The sequence below is a fragment of the Cherax quadricarinatus genome, chromosome 5 (genome assembly GCF_038502225.1).
Source record: "Cherax quadricarinatus isolate ZL_2023a chromosome 5, ASM3850222v1, whole genome shotgun sequence".
Lineage (NCBI taxonomy): Eukaryota > Metazoa > Arthropoda > Malacostraca > Decapoda > Parastacidae > Cherax > Cherax quadricarinatus.
The window spans coordinates 26724104-26744685 of record NC_091296.1 but is presented as its reverse complement, the minus strand read 5'-3'; the positions used below and the strand labels follow the sequence as shown (position 1 = coordinate 26744685).

The 20582-nt window shown below is 40.4% G+C and overlaps 2 protein-coding genes across 2 annotated transcripts in view; one reads left to right on the top strand and one right to left on the bottom strand.

Annotated features, from left to right (window-relative positions):
- ApepP (Aminopeptidase P) overlaps positions 1-20582 on the bottom strand; it is a 352561-nt gene that overhangs the window by 288782 nt on the left and 43197 nt on the right. The window lies entirely within an intron of this gene.
- The window catches only part of LOC128684664 (uncharacterized), a 62473-nt gene that overhangs the window by 34104 nt on the left and 7787 nt on the right, over positions 1-20582 (top strand). Inside the window, exons 4-5 of the mRNA XM_070104729.1 lie at positions 12170-12450; positions 16921-17084. Coding sequence (XP_069960830.1) covers positions 12170-12450; positions 16921-17084 — 445 coding nt within the window. The remainder of the gene's footprint in view (positions 1-12169; positions 12451-16920; positions 17085-20582) is intronic.

Here is a 20582-nt window from a genome sequence, read left to right as displayed (position 1 = left end):
TATCCAACCTATTTTTAAAGCTACACAACGTTCTGGCCTCTATAACTGTACTTGGGAGTTTGTTCCACTCATCCACAACTCTATTACCAAACCAGTACTTTCCTATATCCCTCCTGAATCTGAATTTTTCCAACTTAAAACCATTGCTGCGAGTCCTGTCTAGGCTAGATATTTTCAGCACACTATTTACATCCCCTTTATTTATTCCTGTCTTCCACTTATAAACCTCAATCATATCCCCCCTAATTCTACGTCTTTCTAGAGAGTGCAGTTTCAGGGCCCTTAGTCTATCCTCATAGGGAAGGTTTCTGATACATGGGATCATCTTTGTCATCCTCCTTTGTACATTTTCCAGAGAATTTATATCCATTCTGTAATACGGTGACCAAAACTGTGCAGCATAATCTAAATGAGGCCTAACCAAGGATGTATAGAGTTGAAGAACAACCTGAGGACTCCTATTATTTATGCTTCTTGATATGAAGCCAAGGATTCTATTAGCTTTATTGCGAACACTTATGCACTGTTGTCTTGGTTTCAGATTACTGCTAACCAGAACTCCTAAATCTTTTTCGCAATCCGTAATATTGATCTACATTATTTAGTTTATATGTGGCATGGTTATTGTCCTGTCCAACATTTAGAACTTTGCATTTGTCTATATTAAACTGCATCTGCCACTTCTCCGACCACTGCATCAGTCTATTCAAATCTTCCTGGAGTGCTCGAATGTCCTCGTCAGAATGAATTCGACGGCCTATTTTGGTGTCATCGGCAAACTTGCCGATGTCGCTCTTTATGCCCTCATCTATGTCGTTTATGTAGATTGTGAACAGCAGGGGGCCCAACACTGACCCCTGTGGAACACCGCTCGTGACGCTTCCCCACTCTGATTTCTCCCCATTTATGCAAACTCTCTGCTGCCTATTTGTCAACCATGCCTCTATCCAGGAAAAAATTTCTCCTCCTATTCCATGTGCTTTAATTTTCCTCAATAGTCTCTGATGTGGGACCCTGTCAAAAGCCTTACTGAAGTCCATATACACAATATCATATTCATTACCATGATCTACCTCCTCAAATACCTTAGTGAAAAAAGTTAATAAATTCGTAAGGCAGGAACGCCCCTTTGTAAAACCATGCTGAGATTCGTTGATTAATTTATGCTTTTCAAGGTGGCTACGAACTGCCTCGGCAATTATTGATTCCATAAATTTTCCCACTATGGAGGTTAGGCTTATTGTCTATAGTTCGAAGCGGGTTTTTAGGTATCACATTTGCCATTTTCCACTTATCTGGCACCATGCCAGTTTGTAGTGATATGTTGAAAAGATTAGCCAAAGGTGTGCTAAGCTCCTCTTTACATTCCTTTAGAACCCTTGCATACAGTTCATCAGGGCCTAGGAATTTGCCTAAGGACCATGTCACTTGTGACCCTAATAGTGCACAGTTTATTATCGTCCTGTTCTACATAATTTATCATTACTGGAATATCGCTGGTATCCTCCTGTGTAAAAACTGAGAGGAAGTATGTGTTAAAAATTCTACACATTTCCTTATCACTGTCAGTGAGCTGACCCGAGGAACTTTTGAGTGGGCCTATCTTGTCCCTGATCTTATATACCTAAAGTCGCCCAGTATTATTGTCTCGCAATTGTTTTCAACTCCGGACAAGACTCTGGAAAAGTCTTCTTAGAACTGGTCCTGGGTAGGAGGGCGGTAACTAGTTCCTACTAAGATGGGTTTGGTCTTGGGAAGCAGCACTTCAAACCATAGAATCTCCAGTTTATTGTTATTTAAATCAGGTCTTGGGTTGTAAGCTAAGTCATTTCTAATGTAGGCACATACTCCACCACCCTTTCTGTTCCTATCTAAGCGTTTTATATTGTAACCTTCTATTTTGACCTCGTCGTCAGTCACCGTACCATCCAACCAGGATTCAGAGATGGATATAACTGCCGCCCTAATTTTGTTAGCTAGAATCCTAATCTCTGCCAATTTAGGAAGAAGTGATCTTGCATTGACATGAATAAAGTGAAGGCCTGTTTTCATAAAACAATCATAATCATCAATATATGGCAATGGGTCATTTGTATTAAAATTAGGTAAATCAATGTCATCACTGCTAAAGGGTAACTGTGCCAAAGTGCATTATATTAATTATAAATAAAAGATATATCACCAGGAATTCTGGTAAATATATAAATTTGTGGACTGTATATTAAAAATAATAAATGATTACATATATACACATATACATAACAGAAGGAAAATATATCTTAATATCACTCACCAATTTGACTGGAGATTAATGTGTCATGTACAGAAAATCTCACTGTCTAAATTTATGAAATTACTGGCCAGAATTAAACAGACTTATCTGAGGTTCCTGGAGCTGTCTTGTCCAGTCGCCTGATACTCAAATTATGCAGGAATGCACATCCAACAATTTCGCCTCCTATTTGAGAGGTGTCAGCACAATTTTAACCTCTAGAGCACGAAAAATTCTTCCCATTATTCACAACGTCTGTTACTCAATTCAAACAAAATAGCGAGTCACTTCTGCGAAGGTGCAGGCTCAGTTTCCCATTTTCCAATAACATAATTTTATTAAATACAATATAGGCCATCTATTTACCTATAAATTACCGTATTTCCGGAAAATGTATACAGTATTTTCCACACTGCGGCCGGGCGGAGGTCGTTGCTAAACGACTCAAATTACTCCTTCCTTTAGGAGACGATTCCAGCCGGTTCTGGCATCACTTGGTCAGCATTATCTTCAATATCACTCGTGTCACTTTCCCTCAGATTTTCATTTACGTTTGATTGAACACCTAATTCCAAGGGAATCAATTTATTAATTGTGCGTAAACTTTCCTGGCCACGACACAACGCTTTGACATTCCTGACAACACCTTGTGCATCTGGGTACAATGTCAATACTTTGCCCAGAGGCCACAATGTTCGATTTTGTTCAGTATCAATCAACACAATGTCACCTGGTTGAATGTTCTGTCGATTTACTGCCTCTGTCGCACCATAAAAGTGTTCACGTAGTGTAAGAAGATATTCCTTATGCCACACATTAGACCAATGATCAATTACTTTATTTAACATTTTAAATTTATCACACAACACTGCTGCATCATTGTAATCTTCATCACTTTCTTCCAGATTATCTCTATAGACAGGGGCAGCTTCCAATTTCCTTCCACATATTAGGTGAGAAGGTGTTAATACATCTGCATCAGGTGTATCACTCATGTACAAGAGAGGCCTATTATTTATCCGATTTTCCCCCGCCACTAACACTGCACGGAATTCTTCCAAATTAATTTTCTTCTGGTGTAGTACTTTACGGAGACACCGCTTCACTGTACCTATCAGTCTTTCGTACAGCCCCCCCCCCTGCCAAGGGGCTCTAGGAGTAATAAATTTCCAGGTACACCCTCGCTGGGTTAACAGAGATTGAACATCGTTACTATTATTTAACGCAATCAAATGTTGAGCACCTGCTACAAAATTTGTGGCATTATCCGAAATCATCAATCTCGGACAAGATCTCATAGCTGCAAATTTTCGAAACAGCTGTATAAACTGTTCTGCAGACAAGTCCTATGCCACTTCTAAATGAACTGCCCTAGTAGCAGTACAGGTGAACAAACATATACTTTCAGTGGAACACCATCTGAAGTACCTGTTAAAATTATTGGATCACTATAGTCTACACCTGTTACATCAAATGGTTTCACTAATTGTACATGCTCCTTGGGCAATGGTGGAGGACCTGGGTACATACAGGATCTGGCATCCACACGGCGACATATTACACAAGATTTAATCACCCTTTTTACACTTTGCCGTCCTTGTGGAATCCAGAAAGTTTCCCTAATACAATTTAAGGTATCTTGTACCCCACCATTCATTACATTTTTATGGGTATTTAGAACAATTAAATTTGTTAGATGATGAGTTTTGGGCAGTAAGATAGGGTGTTTAGCATAATCACCCAATTCAGCATTTTGTAACCTACCTCTGCACCTAATTACATTGCTCTCTAAATACAGCCCCAATTTCTCTATTATGGAATCTTTCACAATTTTTCTTTCCATCATCAATTTAATCTCATTTCCATAGATTTCTTCTTGAACCCTCTTTATCCAATATTCAAGAGGATGTGAAAACTTAAATGAAATATTCATCTTGTTTAGAAATTTAAACACCAATTTAGTTACATTGATTAGTTTGGGTAAAGAAGAATACCTATTTATATCACTAGCTAAGGAAGGACAAACTGTTGGAGTGGTGGTCACAGTAATTTTAACAGGACCAATATACACCTTTTGTACAGGCCAATTAGCTTTATTTACCAACCAGCTCGGTCCTTTAAACCATGATACAGCATTTACAAATTTAGCACAAGGTAAACCTCGAGACAAGAAATCAGCTGGATTCTCCTCACCAGGTATATGATTAAAGGTTAACATATGCTGACCCAAACTATTATACTTCTCTTGCATCTGATTAATTTCAGCGACTCTGTTTTGTACGTACACAATTTTACTGTTTCCATTACGAATCCATTGTAAGGATACCTCATTATCAGACCAAATTACAGTGTCGCTAATATTTATCTCCTGCAACTTATTTCTTATATAATTAGCTAATTTGACACCTACATAAATGGCTGCTAATTCCAACTGAGGTAAGGTACGTGATTTAATTGGAGACACTTTAGCCTTCGACATAACAAGAGAAATAACACTATTACATTGAAGGTAAGCAACTGCTCCATATGCCAATTTTGAAGCATCACAAAAAATGTGGAGTACATTTTTCCCATTTGGATTGGCCACCTAGCATGGGAACTCCAACATTGGAATTTTCTCATAATAACCAATTAATTCATCCCACCTGTTAATGAATTCCTCAGGTAGAATTTCATCCCAAGCACATTTAAGTTTCCATGCTTCCTGTATTAATAATTTCCCTCTTATAGTAAGGGGTGACACTAAACCTAGTGGATCAAAACATTTGGAAACTTCAGCAAGCAAGACTCTTAGTTAATTTATTGGGCATACTGTAATTATTAGGTTTTAACATTAACAAATCTCTCTCAGTATCTCAAGTTAATCCCAATACATTACTACATTTTGGCACTTCATCTCCAGGGTAATCTTTACTTATTTTGTCCTTTAATTTGGACGAATTACTATTCCATTCTCTCAGAGGCATATTTGCACTTCGCATTATTTTATTAGCCTCTCCATAAGTCATTAACAGTTCCTCTTCAGTTGATGTCACACCCAGGAAATTGTCCACATAAAATTGTTTGCTCATTACTTTACTCAATGGACTTTCCATACGTTTAAGGTGTGCATTTATTGTCGCTTGAAGTAGGAACGGACTGGATGTAGCACCAAATAATACGCTCCTAAAGCGAAAGGTTTTCAGAGGGCTAAGTGGGTCACTAGGATTCTCAGGCCATAAGAAGCGGGTACAATCCCGGTCAGCCTCTTGTAAACCCACTCTTAGGAAAGCTTTACTTATGTCAGCCGTAAAGGCATAATGCTTCACTCTGAAATTTAATAAGATATCTCCTAATTTTTCCGTCAACGACGGACCTGTCATCAGTCATTTAAACTAGGTACATTTTTGTTACTCTTGTCACTACAATTAAACACAATCCTCAAAGGAGTGGTCTTAGAATCCTTCTTCACTCCGTGATGGGGCAAATAGTGACCATAAATTTTGGCTTGCTCAGGAGGTACCTCTTCTATAAATTTATTAATTAATTCTTCAGCAATTATATCATTATAGGCAGTTAACAATTCTGGTGTCTTACTCAGTTCGCGGAGCTGAGCCTTTAACTGTCAATATGCCATTCTGTAATTAGTGGGCAATTCTGGATGGTTCAGTCTCCACGGAAGTCGTACCCAGTATTGTCCAGATTCAAATTTTACATCTCTCAAGTATTGCTCCTGAGTAAAAGAATCGTCTGGACTTTCTTCATTTACATTTATTCCAATGCTGTCTAATTCCCACAATTTATGCACTGGCTCAACACCATCCTCTATGGAAGAATTATACTGGGGCACGACTTCATGAGTAAGACACACAGTTATGGTATTTCTAGTTTCCTCTAGTCATGAATTATTATTACGAGGAATCCTACCATACATTACATGGCCTCCTGCAGTCTTCAAAAGGGTGACACCACATTACCATACCCTTTACAAAGGAGGCATAATAGTCACTATCAAAATATTTATTGGGCCTACAGAATCATCACTTACACCAGAAGGTGCTAAATTTACATAATGCGAAAGTCTTTCTGTAGCTTTACTAAGCCCTACTGTTGTTATTTTCTCTGGAAATCTATCTACAATTACTGCAATAACACGTTTTTTCTCATTGCCCAACCTGACAGTTACATAAACAGTGTCATACAGTTGAGACCTTTTATCCAAGAGAAAACCTGATAATTTTAAAGTTGTGGGATCTCCCATCTGTACTTTCATACCATCAAGACATTTACGTTTTATGAAAGTACACTGGGATCCCTGGTCCAATAATGCATATACATGTTTTGATTTATGCCTTTTATCATCAATTTTTACCTGTAACACAGGTAAGGCTACTTCAGCAAAACCATCATTATTAACATTAGCAGCAATTTTTACATTAGCTACTGTTGTGTCAGGATTGTCAACATTATCATTATTATCAACATTATCATACAGACCCTTACACATGACTATATGGTGTCTTCCTTTGTGACATTGATAACAGTTGTTTAATTTGGCATAACAATCCTTTACATTGTGATTACCTAAACACTGATACATCTGTCAAGTTCCTCCAGTCTTTCAGCTTTATCATTCCATGAATTGTATGCATTGCAATTCGTAGAAAAATGAGTACCCTTGCAGAAAAGACAATCTCTCTTTTCTCTGACTGGTTTCTTATTAACTGGGCTACTCTTAGGAGGGTACTTATTCTTCTTACCTTGTGGAGAATCATTATTTCTGATTCCTGCTACTTGATATGCACCTATGCAACTCTTTTTAGGAAATGAATTTTGATTATTAACATTGGGATAATTTTTCCCTTTGTGAAACTTGACAGATACCTCAGAGTTATTATGTGTTGCATCTTTAAAATGAGTTAGTTGGCTGGTCTGCAACTGAACAATTAATTCTTGTAGACCTAGTCTTATTTCTTCCAGACCAAAATAACCCTTGTGATACTTATTCGAGAGTCATTCAAGTGTTTTATAGTTTAATTTATTCTGTGCAATGGCACTCAATAACCAGTCTGATTCCTTCAGATTATATTTATTACTTAAAGTTTTGAGAGTGCTCTCCAGTTTAACTCTAAACTGCTGTAAACCTTTATAAGTGTGATCTGGAGATTTTAAATTAATAATGATATTCACTAGATCCAACCTACTTTGTTCTATATTACCATAAGTGACCTTCAACAAGTCAACTGTTTCCTTGTAAGAGTCATCTACATTGGGAAAGGCTTGTATGAGTATGTGAGCATCTCCTCTTACCTGTCCTTTGAGGTAAAATAATTTAGTTACACAGGCTAGGTCACTCCTGTCATGCACAGCTGCTTTAAAAATTGACCAAAACTCCTCCCAATTTTCTCCAGGATTAAACACAGGTAAACATAATTCTGGGAGTTTTGGCAAAGACATATTATTTGTTGGAGGAGACTGACCAACTGCCTGGTTTACACATTTTAATTTGTAAAGTAAAAGGACACAAGTGCAACTAATGTGACATTTATTGTGGCCACAATAAATGTCACATTAGTTGCACTTGTGTCCTTTTACTTTACATATTGTCGGTAATTCTACCAACTTTATTACATTTTAATTTATTCAAAGCCTGACTTTTACAAGAATCTTTTCTTCTAATTCATAATACTGATTAATCATGAGATCTACTTCAGTCTCATCTACACAGTTTACTAACAAATCTCCTTCATATTTGTTGTAATATAATTTGTATGAATCATATCTATTCCCTAAAGCATCTAAATATAATTTTAAATCATCAGCATTCCCAGTTTCTTGATTCATTAATTCCAAACATTTATTGTATGCTTTTGTTACATGCCTTTTTCTAGCTTGCAGTGATGTTTTTTTTGCTGTGTATTCCATATGTTTGCCTTCTACATTAATTTCCTCATTTTCAGCCATGATGTAATGTATTAAATTCAAGCCAATCAGTAACACTGACCACAACTCACAACACTGACACAACTTACCTTTGAATAAATCCCAGCTACTTGAGCTCTGCAATTACATGTAAGAAAATAATATAAACTTCAAATGTACATTAATACAAACTTTTAGCCAGACTCGGCTTATCAAAATTATAAAAATTAACAAATCCTTGCCAGAATTTTGCATAGCAAAATTAATATTATACACAATGTAATCTTTAGCCACACTTGTCTTATCACTTACACATACACTGATATAAATCTTGGCCAGAATTGTCTTATCAAATTAGTATTATACAAATTAATATAAACTTAGCCAGACTTGACTTATCAAAATTAATATTATACAGTTAGTATAAATCCTTGCCAGAATTTGGCATAGCAAAATTAATATTATACACATTAATAAAATCTTTAGCCACCCTTGAGCTTAGCTTATCAAAATTAATATTGTAATTATTATAATCCACTACACATTAAGTAAATTTATGAATTTAACATCCACCTCCTTCTGTCATTTCACATATAATTATTAAGTAATTAACTAATTAATGACTTCACTAATTACCTCCGGTTCAAGAAGGACCAACGGGCAAATTAAATGTGGAAAATTGCATTTATCTGAATGTATCTTTATGTACATAACAGTAAATGAACAAAGATAATTATTATTTATCAGTTAGACAAGTAGGAATTTGGGACACCTAGGTCGCAAAAAGATGTCCCCCTTCGATACCTACCACTGTCATATCCACAAGTTGCTCTGGACCTATTAATTATAAATGAAAGATACATCACCAGGAATTCTGGTAAATATATAAATTTGTGGACTGTATATTAAAAATAATAAATTATTATATATATACACATATACATAACAGAAGGAAAATATATCTTAATATCACTCACCAATTTGACTGGAGATTAATGTGTCATGTACAGAAAACCTCACTGTCTAAATTTATGAAATTACTGGCCAGAATTAAATATAAACAGACTTATCTGAGGTTCCTGGAGCTGTCTTGTCCAGTCACCTGATACTCAAATTATGCAGGAATGCACATCCAACAATTTCGCCTCCTATTTGAGAGGTGTCAGCACAATTTTAACCTCTAGAGCACGAAAAATTCTTCCCATTATTCACAACGTCTGTTACTCAATTCAAACAAAATGGCGAGTCCCTTCTGTGCAGGCGCAGGCTCAGTTTCCCATTTTCCAATAATATAATTTTTATTAGATACAATATAGGCCATCTATTTACCTATAAATTACCGTATTTCCGGAAAATATATACAGAATTTTCCACATTGAAAAAAAAAAACTGAAAATCACCCAGAACAAAATGGTAAGATTCATCCTGGACCTGGGTCCAAGAGAACATGTAGGCCAGGATGAATTGCAACAATTAGATATGCTGAATGTTGAAGACAGAGTAAAACAACTGAAATTCAATCAAGTTTATAAAATTGCTCAAAACAATGTCCAGAATATCTTGCTGCCAATATTTTCAAGACTGGGAACCTTTTATTGTATAGCAATAAAGGAATGGAACAGACTGCCTACATATGTTAAAGCCAGTCATAGCATGAACCGGTTCAAGAAGAGAGCCAAAAGGTACCTGAGGAATGTAGCGACAGAAAGAGAGGAGAATTATTTTTTTATTTTTTTAGCTAACACACATTTAATCTTACCTTATTCCTAGTATATCTCCTTTATAGTATAATAAGATTTTATCTCCTTTATATTATAACAATAAGGTAAAAGGACCCCAATGAAAACAAATCACTCTGTCTGACTTTTTTGGGTTATGCTAGGTTCCCTACACATATGCTGCTATGTATGATAATCTATATAACTATTTATGTATACCTGAATAAACTTACATACTTGCTTAATCACTATGCTGGTGAAGACACGAGTGCAGAAGGGAGCTTTACTAATATGTTTCACCTGTGGAACATGTTCTTCACGCTCCATAAATACGTTTATTTAGGCACGTGTAAATTACCTAGAATAACCCCAGAAAAGTCACTTTAATTTGTGGATAGCAAAATGATAAACAAATGAAAGTTGTGTTTATGTACACTTCTAAGTATTGTGAAGAAGTATACTCTTTTAGCTCTCTTACATAATTTTAAACATTTACAAAAGTTCTAAACAGCATATTATGCAGAATTTAGCCTAGGGGAAATTCAGCAAAATTAAGCTTTGTGATTTATTAGGCATTTCCAAATGTGTATCTTAGTGGTGGTCGTAGGATTTTCTTCCTTTATATTCTTTTCATCCAAAATTTCATGAGAATAGCCTACTCGATTGGCTTCAAATTTTCAAGAATGATTTACTCTACCAGGAAAGAATTCATACAACTATTGACACGTGTAGGTGCCCTATGATCAAAGGTATATAGCCCATTCCCAATTATTTAGTATTATTATTATGGGGGAACTCTAAATTCGTAGGTATTATACAGCGCTTGTGAGGGGGGGGGATGGAAGGTATTCAGGCTTAATTCAGGGAACTGGAGCACAGATCCAATTTCCTAAAACAATAGCCCCTCACCAGCATCACCCCTTAAGCAAAGAAAAAATAATCAAAGTTTGAAAATTCCTTAATTATACAAAATAACACAGTTTAATACAGAAAAAATCTTAAATAACAGAGAAAAATACATACCGTAAACAACCAAGAAAACAAAATTAATTAAAACACACACGAAATGCAACACATAGTTCACAGTGTATGAACGCACGTCTGACCGAGACCGACTACAAGGCGAAGATCTTTGTTAGGTGTACACAAACAACAGGAAGTGGGGAAAATTGGCGCGTGCGAAAAAATGGCGCAGAGTGCGAAAATTGGCGCTGCTGTGTTTGATCGGCACCCGATTATGTGTTCGTGACCAGATGCAAAAATTCGGCGATTTTTTTGGTCGTGAACCGATTTGTTCGTGTTCGGAAGCGTTTGTGACCAGAAGTTCCACTGCATTTCTAGAACCAAGATTCTAAAACCATATACAGATTAGAATACTGTGAGATAAAATCAAGTACCACAAGGACCCAAGAAACTCCATCCTGACAGTATGATGCTCCACTTAACCAGCGAGGAATAACTCACTCTCTCTGTCCTGATCTCTCTCCTTACTCCTTCGTATCTGCTGAAGAGGATTTCAGGTGTAGGGTGAAATATACCGAATAGCATTCTTCCTTTTTTCCAGTATGGATTTTCCTGCAATATCTATGTAATCTTAAGGCACTAGGTAAACATGCTCTTTTTTTTAATGTGGAGTAAAGTCTACCTTCGGTAAATCAGCCGATGCTTAACTAGTCAATAACAATAATAGTAATAATCATTATCTCTACAAGTATATGTACACAGACCTAGCTGACACCAATAACTTACTTGTTATGCAGGATATTTCGGGCAAATGAGGTAAATTTTGTCCCCAGGATGCGACCCATACCAGTCGACTAACACACAAGTACCTATTTTACTGATGGGTGAACAGAGACAGCAGGTGTCTTAAGGAATCACGTCCTAATGTTTCCACTTGTACCGGGGATCGAACCACGGATTTCAGTATGTGAGCTGAGTGCGCTAGCAGTCGACCTACGGTAACGGGTCATTATGTGACAGGAGACACTTTTCCTGTTTCCTGCTCAGTAAATCATCTTTGACCTCTTGAATGCAGACTCAGCACAACTTCTTTGGCAATTAAACTGTTTCTAATTATGACTACATTATATCATTGACAGTATATTAATTATCTACTTATCAAATATAAATCTATAATTAGATCTACTTCGTCTGCCTAGAATATAACTCGTCTTCGACTAAACAGTATGTTTCGGCAGATAAAACCCCTAACTTCTTAATTTATGACTATTGTTTAATCCAGTAATTTTTGCATGGAAGAACATTTGTGTCTCAGGGAGGCCTTAGAGGGACCCTGCTGATGCTCAACTCCACTACCATGGGAGACGTGGGCAACCTGACAGTCAGCGAGGTGGGTAATCTGACGGAGGCGGCAGCTAAGGTCATGCAGGAAGAGGACCAACAAGACGCCGCCGGCACTGAAGTCACACCTGAGGGTGTGAGGCTGCGGATACCACTCGTCAAGAAGAAACACACACCGGAGCTGGGCAAGTATGGCTCCAAAGTCACTTTCTACGCTGGCGAGGAACCCACGAAGTTCATCTACTATGGCAATTGGTGAGTTATGGATGCGGTGAAGGCTTTGACGCCAATATTAATTTTTATATTGCGAAGGTACTCGGACTTTGTGGCATAAAATTCTTGTTCAATATTTTTTGATATTCATGGGGTAACGTTTAATTAACCAACAGAGGTCACACAGCGCCTGAGTAGTGGGAGGTAACATGACCCAAAGAAGAAAGGGAAAGGAAGCTCAGTTTTCCTGAATTAAAAGCAACTCTTTAAAACGTCTTGCTTGTTTTAGCATTAGGCTACAAACTGCCATAAATGTTAGTACATGAATTTTCCCAATTTTCATAATGCAAGTTTTTCATAATCACTTATTAAGTACTATTTTTTTATACATTTTGTCTACGAAGAATCATTAGGACTTGGTCTTGGTCTCTTGTAAGCAAAAAAATTTACATGAAAGGCCAGAGGGAGGTAAGTGCTGAGAGGTCGTCTGCTAAATACCTTTTATGTTAATAAGTGTTTTGTGTTTAGTAATCAGTGTTTACGACACATGATGAGCTCAAAGAATATATACACTATAATTAATATTTGCACAAGAGAATTTCCGCAAATGCTGGTGTGTCATCATATCTTATGATGGAATCGCCTGCTGCCTCATCTCCTCTGAGACTCGACGTAATCTCGCAAATAGCACATCGCTAAATCTCATTCTGCTCATAATGGTTCCGGAAGCTGCATTAATATGTAATGAGAAGTACCGTAGTCTGGCCAGATGCTTCTCTCAGAGTAGTTGAAGGGGATGGCAGGAATGGAACTTTTAAGACGCTGGTTCATGAATTCTCTGGCAGCATCCTGGTGGTGGTTCCTAGGAAGCTGTGATATTTACAGATTATATTCGGTGGGTAAACATTGTACCTGTAACGGGCCAGAGACCGCCTTGGGAGTAACAGATAGTCGGGTTGAATCAGAGGGAGGTGAGAGTAGTCCAACTTCCACAAATCACCAGCCCTTCACTTCGCCGAAAGATAATAATTACATAGCATTTTGAATTATGAGTGTCATTCAGCACTCTTCAGTGAAAACACGCACGCACGCACGCACGCACACACACACACACACACACACACACACACACACACACACACACACACACACACACACATGCAAGACCCCTTGGGGCCAGCGATCATGTGGTTTTAAGCTTCGAATATACAATAGAGCTACAAGTGGAGGGAGAAGCAGGAAGGCCAGGACAAATGAAGCCAAACTACAAGAAAGGGGACTACATGGGAATGAGGAACTTCCTGAACGGGGTTCAGTGGGACAGAGAACTGGCAGGGAAGCCAGTTAATGAGATGATGGAATATGTAGCAACAATATGCAAGGAAACGGAGGAGAGGTTTGTACCCAAGGGTAGCAGGGATAATGAAAAAGCCAGGATGAGCCCTTGGTTCACCCAAAGGTGCAGGGAGGCAAAAACCAAGTGTGCTAGGGAATGGAAAAAGTATAGAAGGCAAAGGACCCAGGAGAATAAGGAGAGCAGTCGTAGAGCCAGAAATGAATATGCACAGATAAGAAGGGAGGCCCAACGACAATATGAAAATGACATAGCAGTGAAAGCCAAATCTGACCAGAAGCTGTTATTCAGCCACATCAGGAGGAAAACAACAGTCAAGGACCAGGTAATCAGGCTAAGGAAGGAAGGAGGAGAGACAACAAGAAATGACCGTGAAGTATGTGAAGAACTCAAGAGATTCAAAGAAGTGTTCACAGAGGAGACAGAAGGGGCTCCAGAAAGACGGAGAGGTGGGGTACACCACCAAGTGCTGGACACAGTACACACAACCGAGGAAGAAGTGAAGAGGCTTCTGAGTGAGCTAGATACCTCAAAGGCAATGGGGCCGGATAACATCTCTTTGTGGGTCCTGAGAGAGATGTTATCCGGCCCCATTGCCTTTGAGGTATCTAGCAGGGGCGCTATGTGTACCTCTAACAACAATATTCAATACATTTATCGAAACAGGGAGATTGCCTGAGGCATGGAAGACAGCAAATGTAGTTCCAATTTTTATAAAAGGATGCAGACATGAAGCACTAAACTACAGACCAGTGTCACTGACATGTATATTATGCAAAGTCTTGGAGAAGATTATCAGGAGAAGAGTGGTGGAACACCTAGAAAGGAATGATCTCATCAACAGCAGTCAACATGGTTTCAGGGACGGGAAATCCCGTGTCACAAACCTACTGGAGTTCTATAACAGGGTGACAGCATTAAGACAAGTGAGAGAGAGAGGGGTGGGTGGATTTCATTTTCTTGGACTGCAAGAAGGCGTTTGACACAGTTCCACACAAGAGATTAGTGCAAAAACTGGAGGACCAAGCAGGGATAACAGGGAAGGCACTACAATGGATCAGGGAATACTTGTCAGGAAGACTACAGTGAGTCATGGTACGTGGCGAGGTGTCAGAGTGGGCGCCTGTGACTAGTGGGGTTTCACAGGGGTCAGTCCTAGGACCAGTGCTGTTTCTGGTATTTGTGAACGACATGATGGAAGGAATAGACTCCGAAGTGTCCCTGTTTGCAGATAACGTGAAGCTGATTACAAGAATTCATTCGATCGAAGACCAGGCAGAACTACAAAGGGATCTGGACAGGCTGCAGACCTGGTCCAGCAATTGGCTCCTAGAGTTCAACCCCACCAAGAGCAAAATCATGAAGATTGGGGAAGGGCAAAGAAGACTGCAGACGGGGTACAGTCTAGAGGGCCAGAGACTACAAACCTCACACAAGGAAAAAGATCTTGGGGTGAGTATAACACCAGGGACATCTCCTGAAGCGCACATCAACCAAATAACTGCTGCAGCATATGGGCGCCTAGCAAACCTCAGAGCAGCATTCCCACATCTTAATAAGAAATCGTTCAGGACCCTGTACACCGTGTACGTTAGGCCCATATTGGAGTATGTGGTACCAGTTTGGAACCCACACCTAGCCAAGCACGTAAAGAAACTAGAGAAAGTGCAAAGGTTTGCAACAAGACTAGTCCCGGAGCTAAGGGGCATGTCCTATGTGGAGAGGTTAAAGGAAATCGACCTGACGACATTGGAGGACAGGAGAGATAGGGGGGATCTGATAACGACATATAAAATACTGAGAGGAATCGACAAGGTGGACAGAGACAGGATGTTCCAGAGATGGGACACAACAACAATGTGTCACAGTTGGAAGCTGAAGACTCAGATGAATCAGACATAAATTTGCGTTTACTAGGAAGTATTTCTTCAATCACAGAGTTGTCAGGAAGTGAAATAGTCTGGGTATGATAAAGCTCATGGAGCAGGAAGTGTGACCTAGTAGCGACCAGTGAAGAGGCTGGGCCAGGAGCTATGAATCGACCCCTGCAACCACAATTAGGTGAGTACACTCCAAAACTAATATTCAGCTTTACAGTGTCACTGGCTACAACTTACGGTACATGAATTACAAGCAAAAAAGAATGCAAGGGGATGGAATATGGATTTTTAAGTTGAATTTTGTTGCAGGAGATCAAGACACTGCAATGTATGAGCCAACTGTCATAACGAAACAACAAACGTTAATACAAATTTTTGGGATATCAAAACAGGCGAAAGGGAAGAGAATACAGAGAAGTGGAAGATGGACGGTTTAACTGCCTTAGTATCACACATCAATATTTTCCTTTGTACTGGCTGGTCGATCTGCAGCCGTAGTCTGAGTTATTAGGTTTAGTCGGAAAGTTAAGTTCTACTAGCATTAAGTGCATGTATCGAGAGAAGCTGTGTTATTAATGAGTAACATTAACAAATAATTAGTGGTAGGCGCTTAGGTGAGTGTTGCTGGACACTGATGATTGTCGCTGGGTACGGATGAGAGTGTTGCTGGGTACGGTGAGTGCGTAGCTGGACACTGATGATTGTCGCTGGGTACGGATGAGAGTGTTGCTGGGTACGGTGAGTGCGTAGCTGGACACTGATGATTGTCGCTGGGTACGGATGAGAGTGTTGTTGGGTACGGTGAGTGCGTAGCTGGACACGGATGATTGTCGCTGGGTACGGATGAGTGCGTAGCTGGACACGGATGAGTGTGTTGCTGGACATGGATGAGAGTGTTGCTGGGTACGGATGAGTGTTGCTGGACACGGATGAGTGTTGCTGGGTACGGATGAGTGTTGCTGAGTACGGATGAGTGTTGCTGAGTACGGATGAGTGTTGCTGGGTACGGATGAGTGTTGCTGGGTACGGATGAGTGTTGCTGGGTACGGATGTGTGCGTAGCTGGACACGGATGAAAGTCTTGCTGGGTACAGATGCAAGTGATGCAAATTATAGCGTCAAAATATAATTTTAATTTATACTGACTATACGTTCGAACCTGCAGATGAAGAGATCACGCTAAATAATGAAATTATACGAATTTCCCCCCTTTTTAATTCTAGTTTTGTTATCTCATATTTTCACATAGTCAGCTGATGAGTAAATTGTGTATGCACAGGTGTGGTAGAGGAGGAAGGAGCGCTCCAGTGGATAATCTGGACCGCTGTTGTCTCGACCATGACAAGTGTTACGGCCGCCTCGTCCGCCAGTGTCCAGACGTCTGGGACAAACCATACGATCGGATGTACGCCTGGACGCTGCTCCAGGAGAAGGTAGTCTGTGGTAAGTATACCTTTAAAACACCCACACACAAGCACACATCCACCCGTATACCCACACCCACTAACACCTACACACCAAAGCACACACCCGCGCGTGCACACACACACACACACACACACACACACACACACACACACACACACACACACACACACACTCCAGGAAATCAGAACAGGGGGGTACACCAACAAATGCTGGATGAGGTACACATAACCAAGAAGCTGCTATGTGAACTTGACACCTCAAAGGCGGTGGGACCAGACAACATCTCTCAGTGGGTCCTTAGAGAGGGAGCAGAGATGCTGTGTGTGACATTAACAAAGATCTTCATCACATCCATTGAAACTGGGCAACTTCCTGAGATATGGAAGATGGCAAATGTAGTTACAATTTTTAAAAAGGAAGACAGACATGAGGCATTAAACTACAGACTATACACTATGCATACTATACACTAACGTGTATAGTATGCAAAGTCATGGAGAAGATCATCAGGAAGAGAGTGGTGGAGCACCTGGAAAGAAACAAGTGTATAATCGACAACCAGCACGGTTTCAGGGAAGGAAAATCCTGTGTCACAAACCTACTGGAGTTTTACGACAAGGTGACAGAAGCAAGACAAGAGAGAGAGAGGGGTGAATCGACTGCATTTTTTTTGGACTGCAAGAAGGCCTTCGACACAGTTCCTCACATGAGGTTACTGCAAAAGCTAGAGGATCAGGCACACATAACAGGAAAGGCACTGCAATGGATCAGAGAATACCTGAAAGGGAGGCAAAGAGTCATGGTACGTGACGAGGTGTCAGAGTGGGCGCCTGTGACAAGCGGGGTTCCACAGGGGTCAGTCCTAGAACCTGTGCTGTTTTTGGTATATGTGAATGACATAACGGAAGGGATAGACTCAGAAGTGTCCTTGTTGCAGATGATGTGAAGTTAATGAGAAGAATAAAATCGGACGAGGATCAGGCAGGACTACAAAGAAACCTGGACAGGCTACAAGCCTGGTCCAGCAACTGGCTCCTTGAGTTTAACCCTGCCAGATGCAAAGTCATGAAGATTGGGGAAGGGCAAAGAAGACAGCAGACACCATATAGTCTAGATGGCCAAAGACTGCAAACCTCACTCAAGGAAAAAGATCTGGGGGTGAGTATAACACCGAGCACATCTCCTGAGGCGCACATCAATCAGATAACTGCTGTAGCATACGGGCGTCTGGCAAACCTACGGATAGCGTTCCGATACCTCAGTAAGGAATCGTTCAAGACTCTGTATACCATTTACGTCAGGCCCATACTGGAGTATGCAGCATCAGTTTGGAATCCACTCCTGGTCAAGCACGTCAAGAAATTAGACAGAGTGCAGAGGTTTGCAACAAGACTAGTCCCAGAGCTAAGGGGACTGTCCTACGAAGAAAGGTTAAGGGAAATCGGCCAGACGACACTGGAGGACAGGAGGGTCAGGGGAGACATGATAACGACATATAAAATACTGTGCAGAATAGACAAGGTGGACAAAGACTGGATGTTCCAGAGAGGGGACACAGAAACAAGAGGTCACAATTGGAAGCTGAAGACTCAGATGAATCAAAGGGATGTGAGGAAGTATTTCTTCAGTCATAGAGTAGTCAGGCCGTGGAATAGCCTAGAAAGTGAGGTAGTGGAGGCAGGAACCATACATAGTTTTAAGGCGAGGTTTGATAAGGCTCATGGAGCAGGGAGAGAGAGGACCTAGTAGCAATCAGGGAAGAGGCGGGACCATGAGCTATGAATCGACCCCTGCAACCAGAAATAGGCGAGTACAAATAGGTGAGCACACACACACACACACACCAAAGCACATCCACACGCACACACACACACCAGAGCACATGTATGCACACACACACACACACCAACATGTTAAGGATACTACCAGAGTGAGAGGGGAGGATGAACCAGCAAGATTGGACATTGTATTCACCTTGGGCAGTTCAGACATTGAGGACATCACATATGAGAGTCCCCTAGGAGCTAGCGACCACGTGGTTCTGTGCTTTGAATACATAGTAGAGTTGCAAGTGGAGAGAGTAACAGGAGTTGACTGGGAAAAGCCTGACTATAAAAGAGGGGACTACATATGGTTGAGGAACTTCCTGCAGGAGGTTCCGTGGGACAGAGAACTGGCAGGAAAGCCAGTAAATGAAATGATGGAATATGTAACAATAAAATGCAAGAATGCAGTGGAAAGGTTTATTCCCAAGGGCAACAGAAACAGGGAAGACCAGAACGAGTCCCTGGTTTACCCGACGGTGTAAGGAGGCAAAAACAAAGTGCAATAGAGAATGGAAAAAGTACAGAAGGCAGAGAACACATGAAAATATGGAGATTAGTCACAGAGCCAGGAACGAGTATGCACAGGTAAGGAGGGAGGCCCAGCGACAGTATGAAAATAACATAGCATCGAAAATCAAGACTGACCCGAAACTGTTGTATAGCCATATCAGGAGGAAGACAACAGTCAAAGACCAGGTGATCAGACTGAGGACAGAAGGTGGAGAACTCACAAGAAATGATCAGGAGGTATGTGAGGAGCTAAACAGGAGATTTAAGGAAGTTTTTACAGTAGAGACAGGAAGGGCTTTGGAAAGACAGCACAGAAGGGAACATCAAGAGGGAATATACCAACAAGTGTTGGATGACATACGAACAACCGAGGAGGAGGTACAGAAGCTGCTAAGTGACCTTGATACCTCAAAGGCGATGGGACCGGACATCTCCCCATGGGTCCATAGAGAAGGAGCAGAGATGCAGTGCATGCCCCTAACCACAATCTTCAACACATCCCTTGAAACTTGGTAACTACCTGAGAAATGGAAGACAGCAAATGTAGTCCCCATATTTAAGAAAGGAAACAGAAATGAGGCACTAAACTACAGACCTGTGTCTCTGACATGTATGCAAAGTCATGGAGAAGATTATCAGGAGGAGAGTGGTCGAACACCTGGAACGGAACAAGATTATAAATGAAAACCAGCATGGGTTCATGGAAGGCAAATCCTGTGTCACAAACCTTCTGGAGTTTTATGACAAGGTAACAAAAGTAAGACACGAGAGAGAGGGGTGGGTTGATGTATTTTCCTAGACTGCAGGAAGGCCTTTGACACAGTTCCCCACAAGAGATTAGTGCAGAAGCTGGAGGATCAGGCGCATATAACAGGGAGGGCACTGCAATGGATCAGGGAATACCTGACAGGGAGGCAACAACGAGTCATGATGCGTGAAGAGGTAGCACAGTGGGCGCCTGTGACGAGCGGGATCCCACAGGGGTCAGTTCTAGGACCAGTGCTATTTTTGATATATGCGAACGACTGATGGAAGGAATAGACTCTGAAGTGTCCCTATTCGCAGATGATGTGAAGCTGATGAGAAGAATTAAATCGGATGATGAGGCAGGACTGCAAAGAGACCTGGACAGGCTGGACATGTGGTCCAGAAACTGGCTTCTCGAATTCAACCCTGC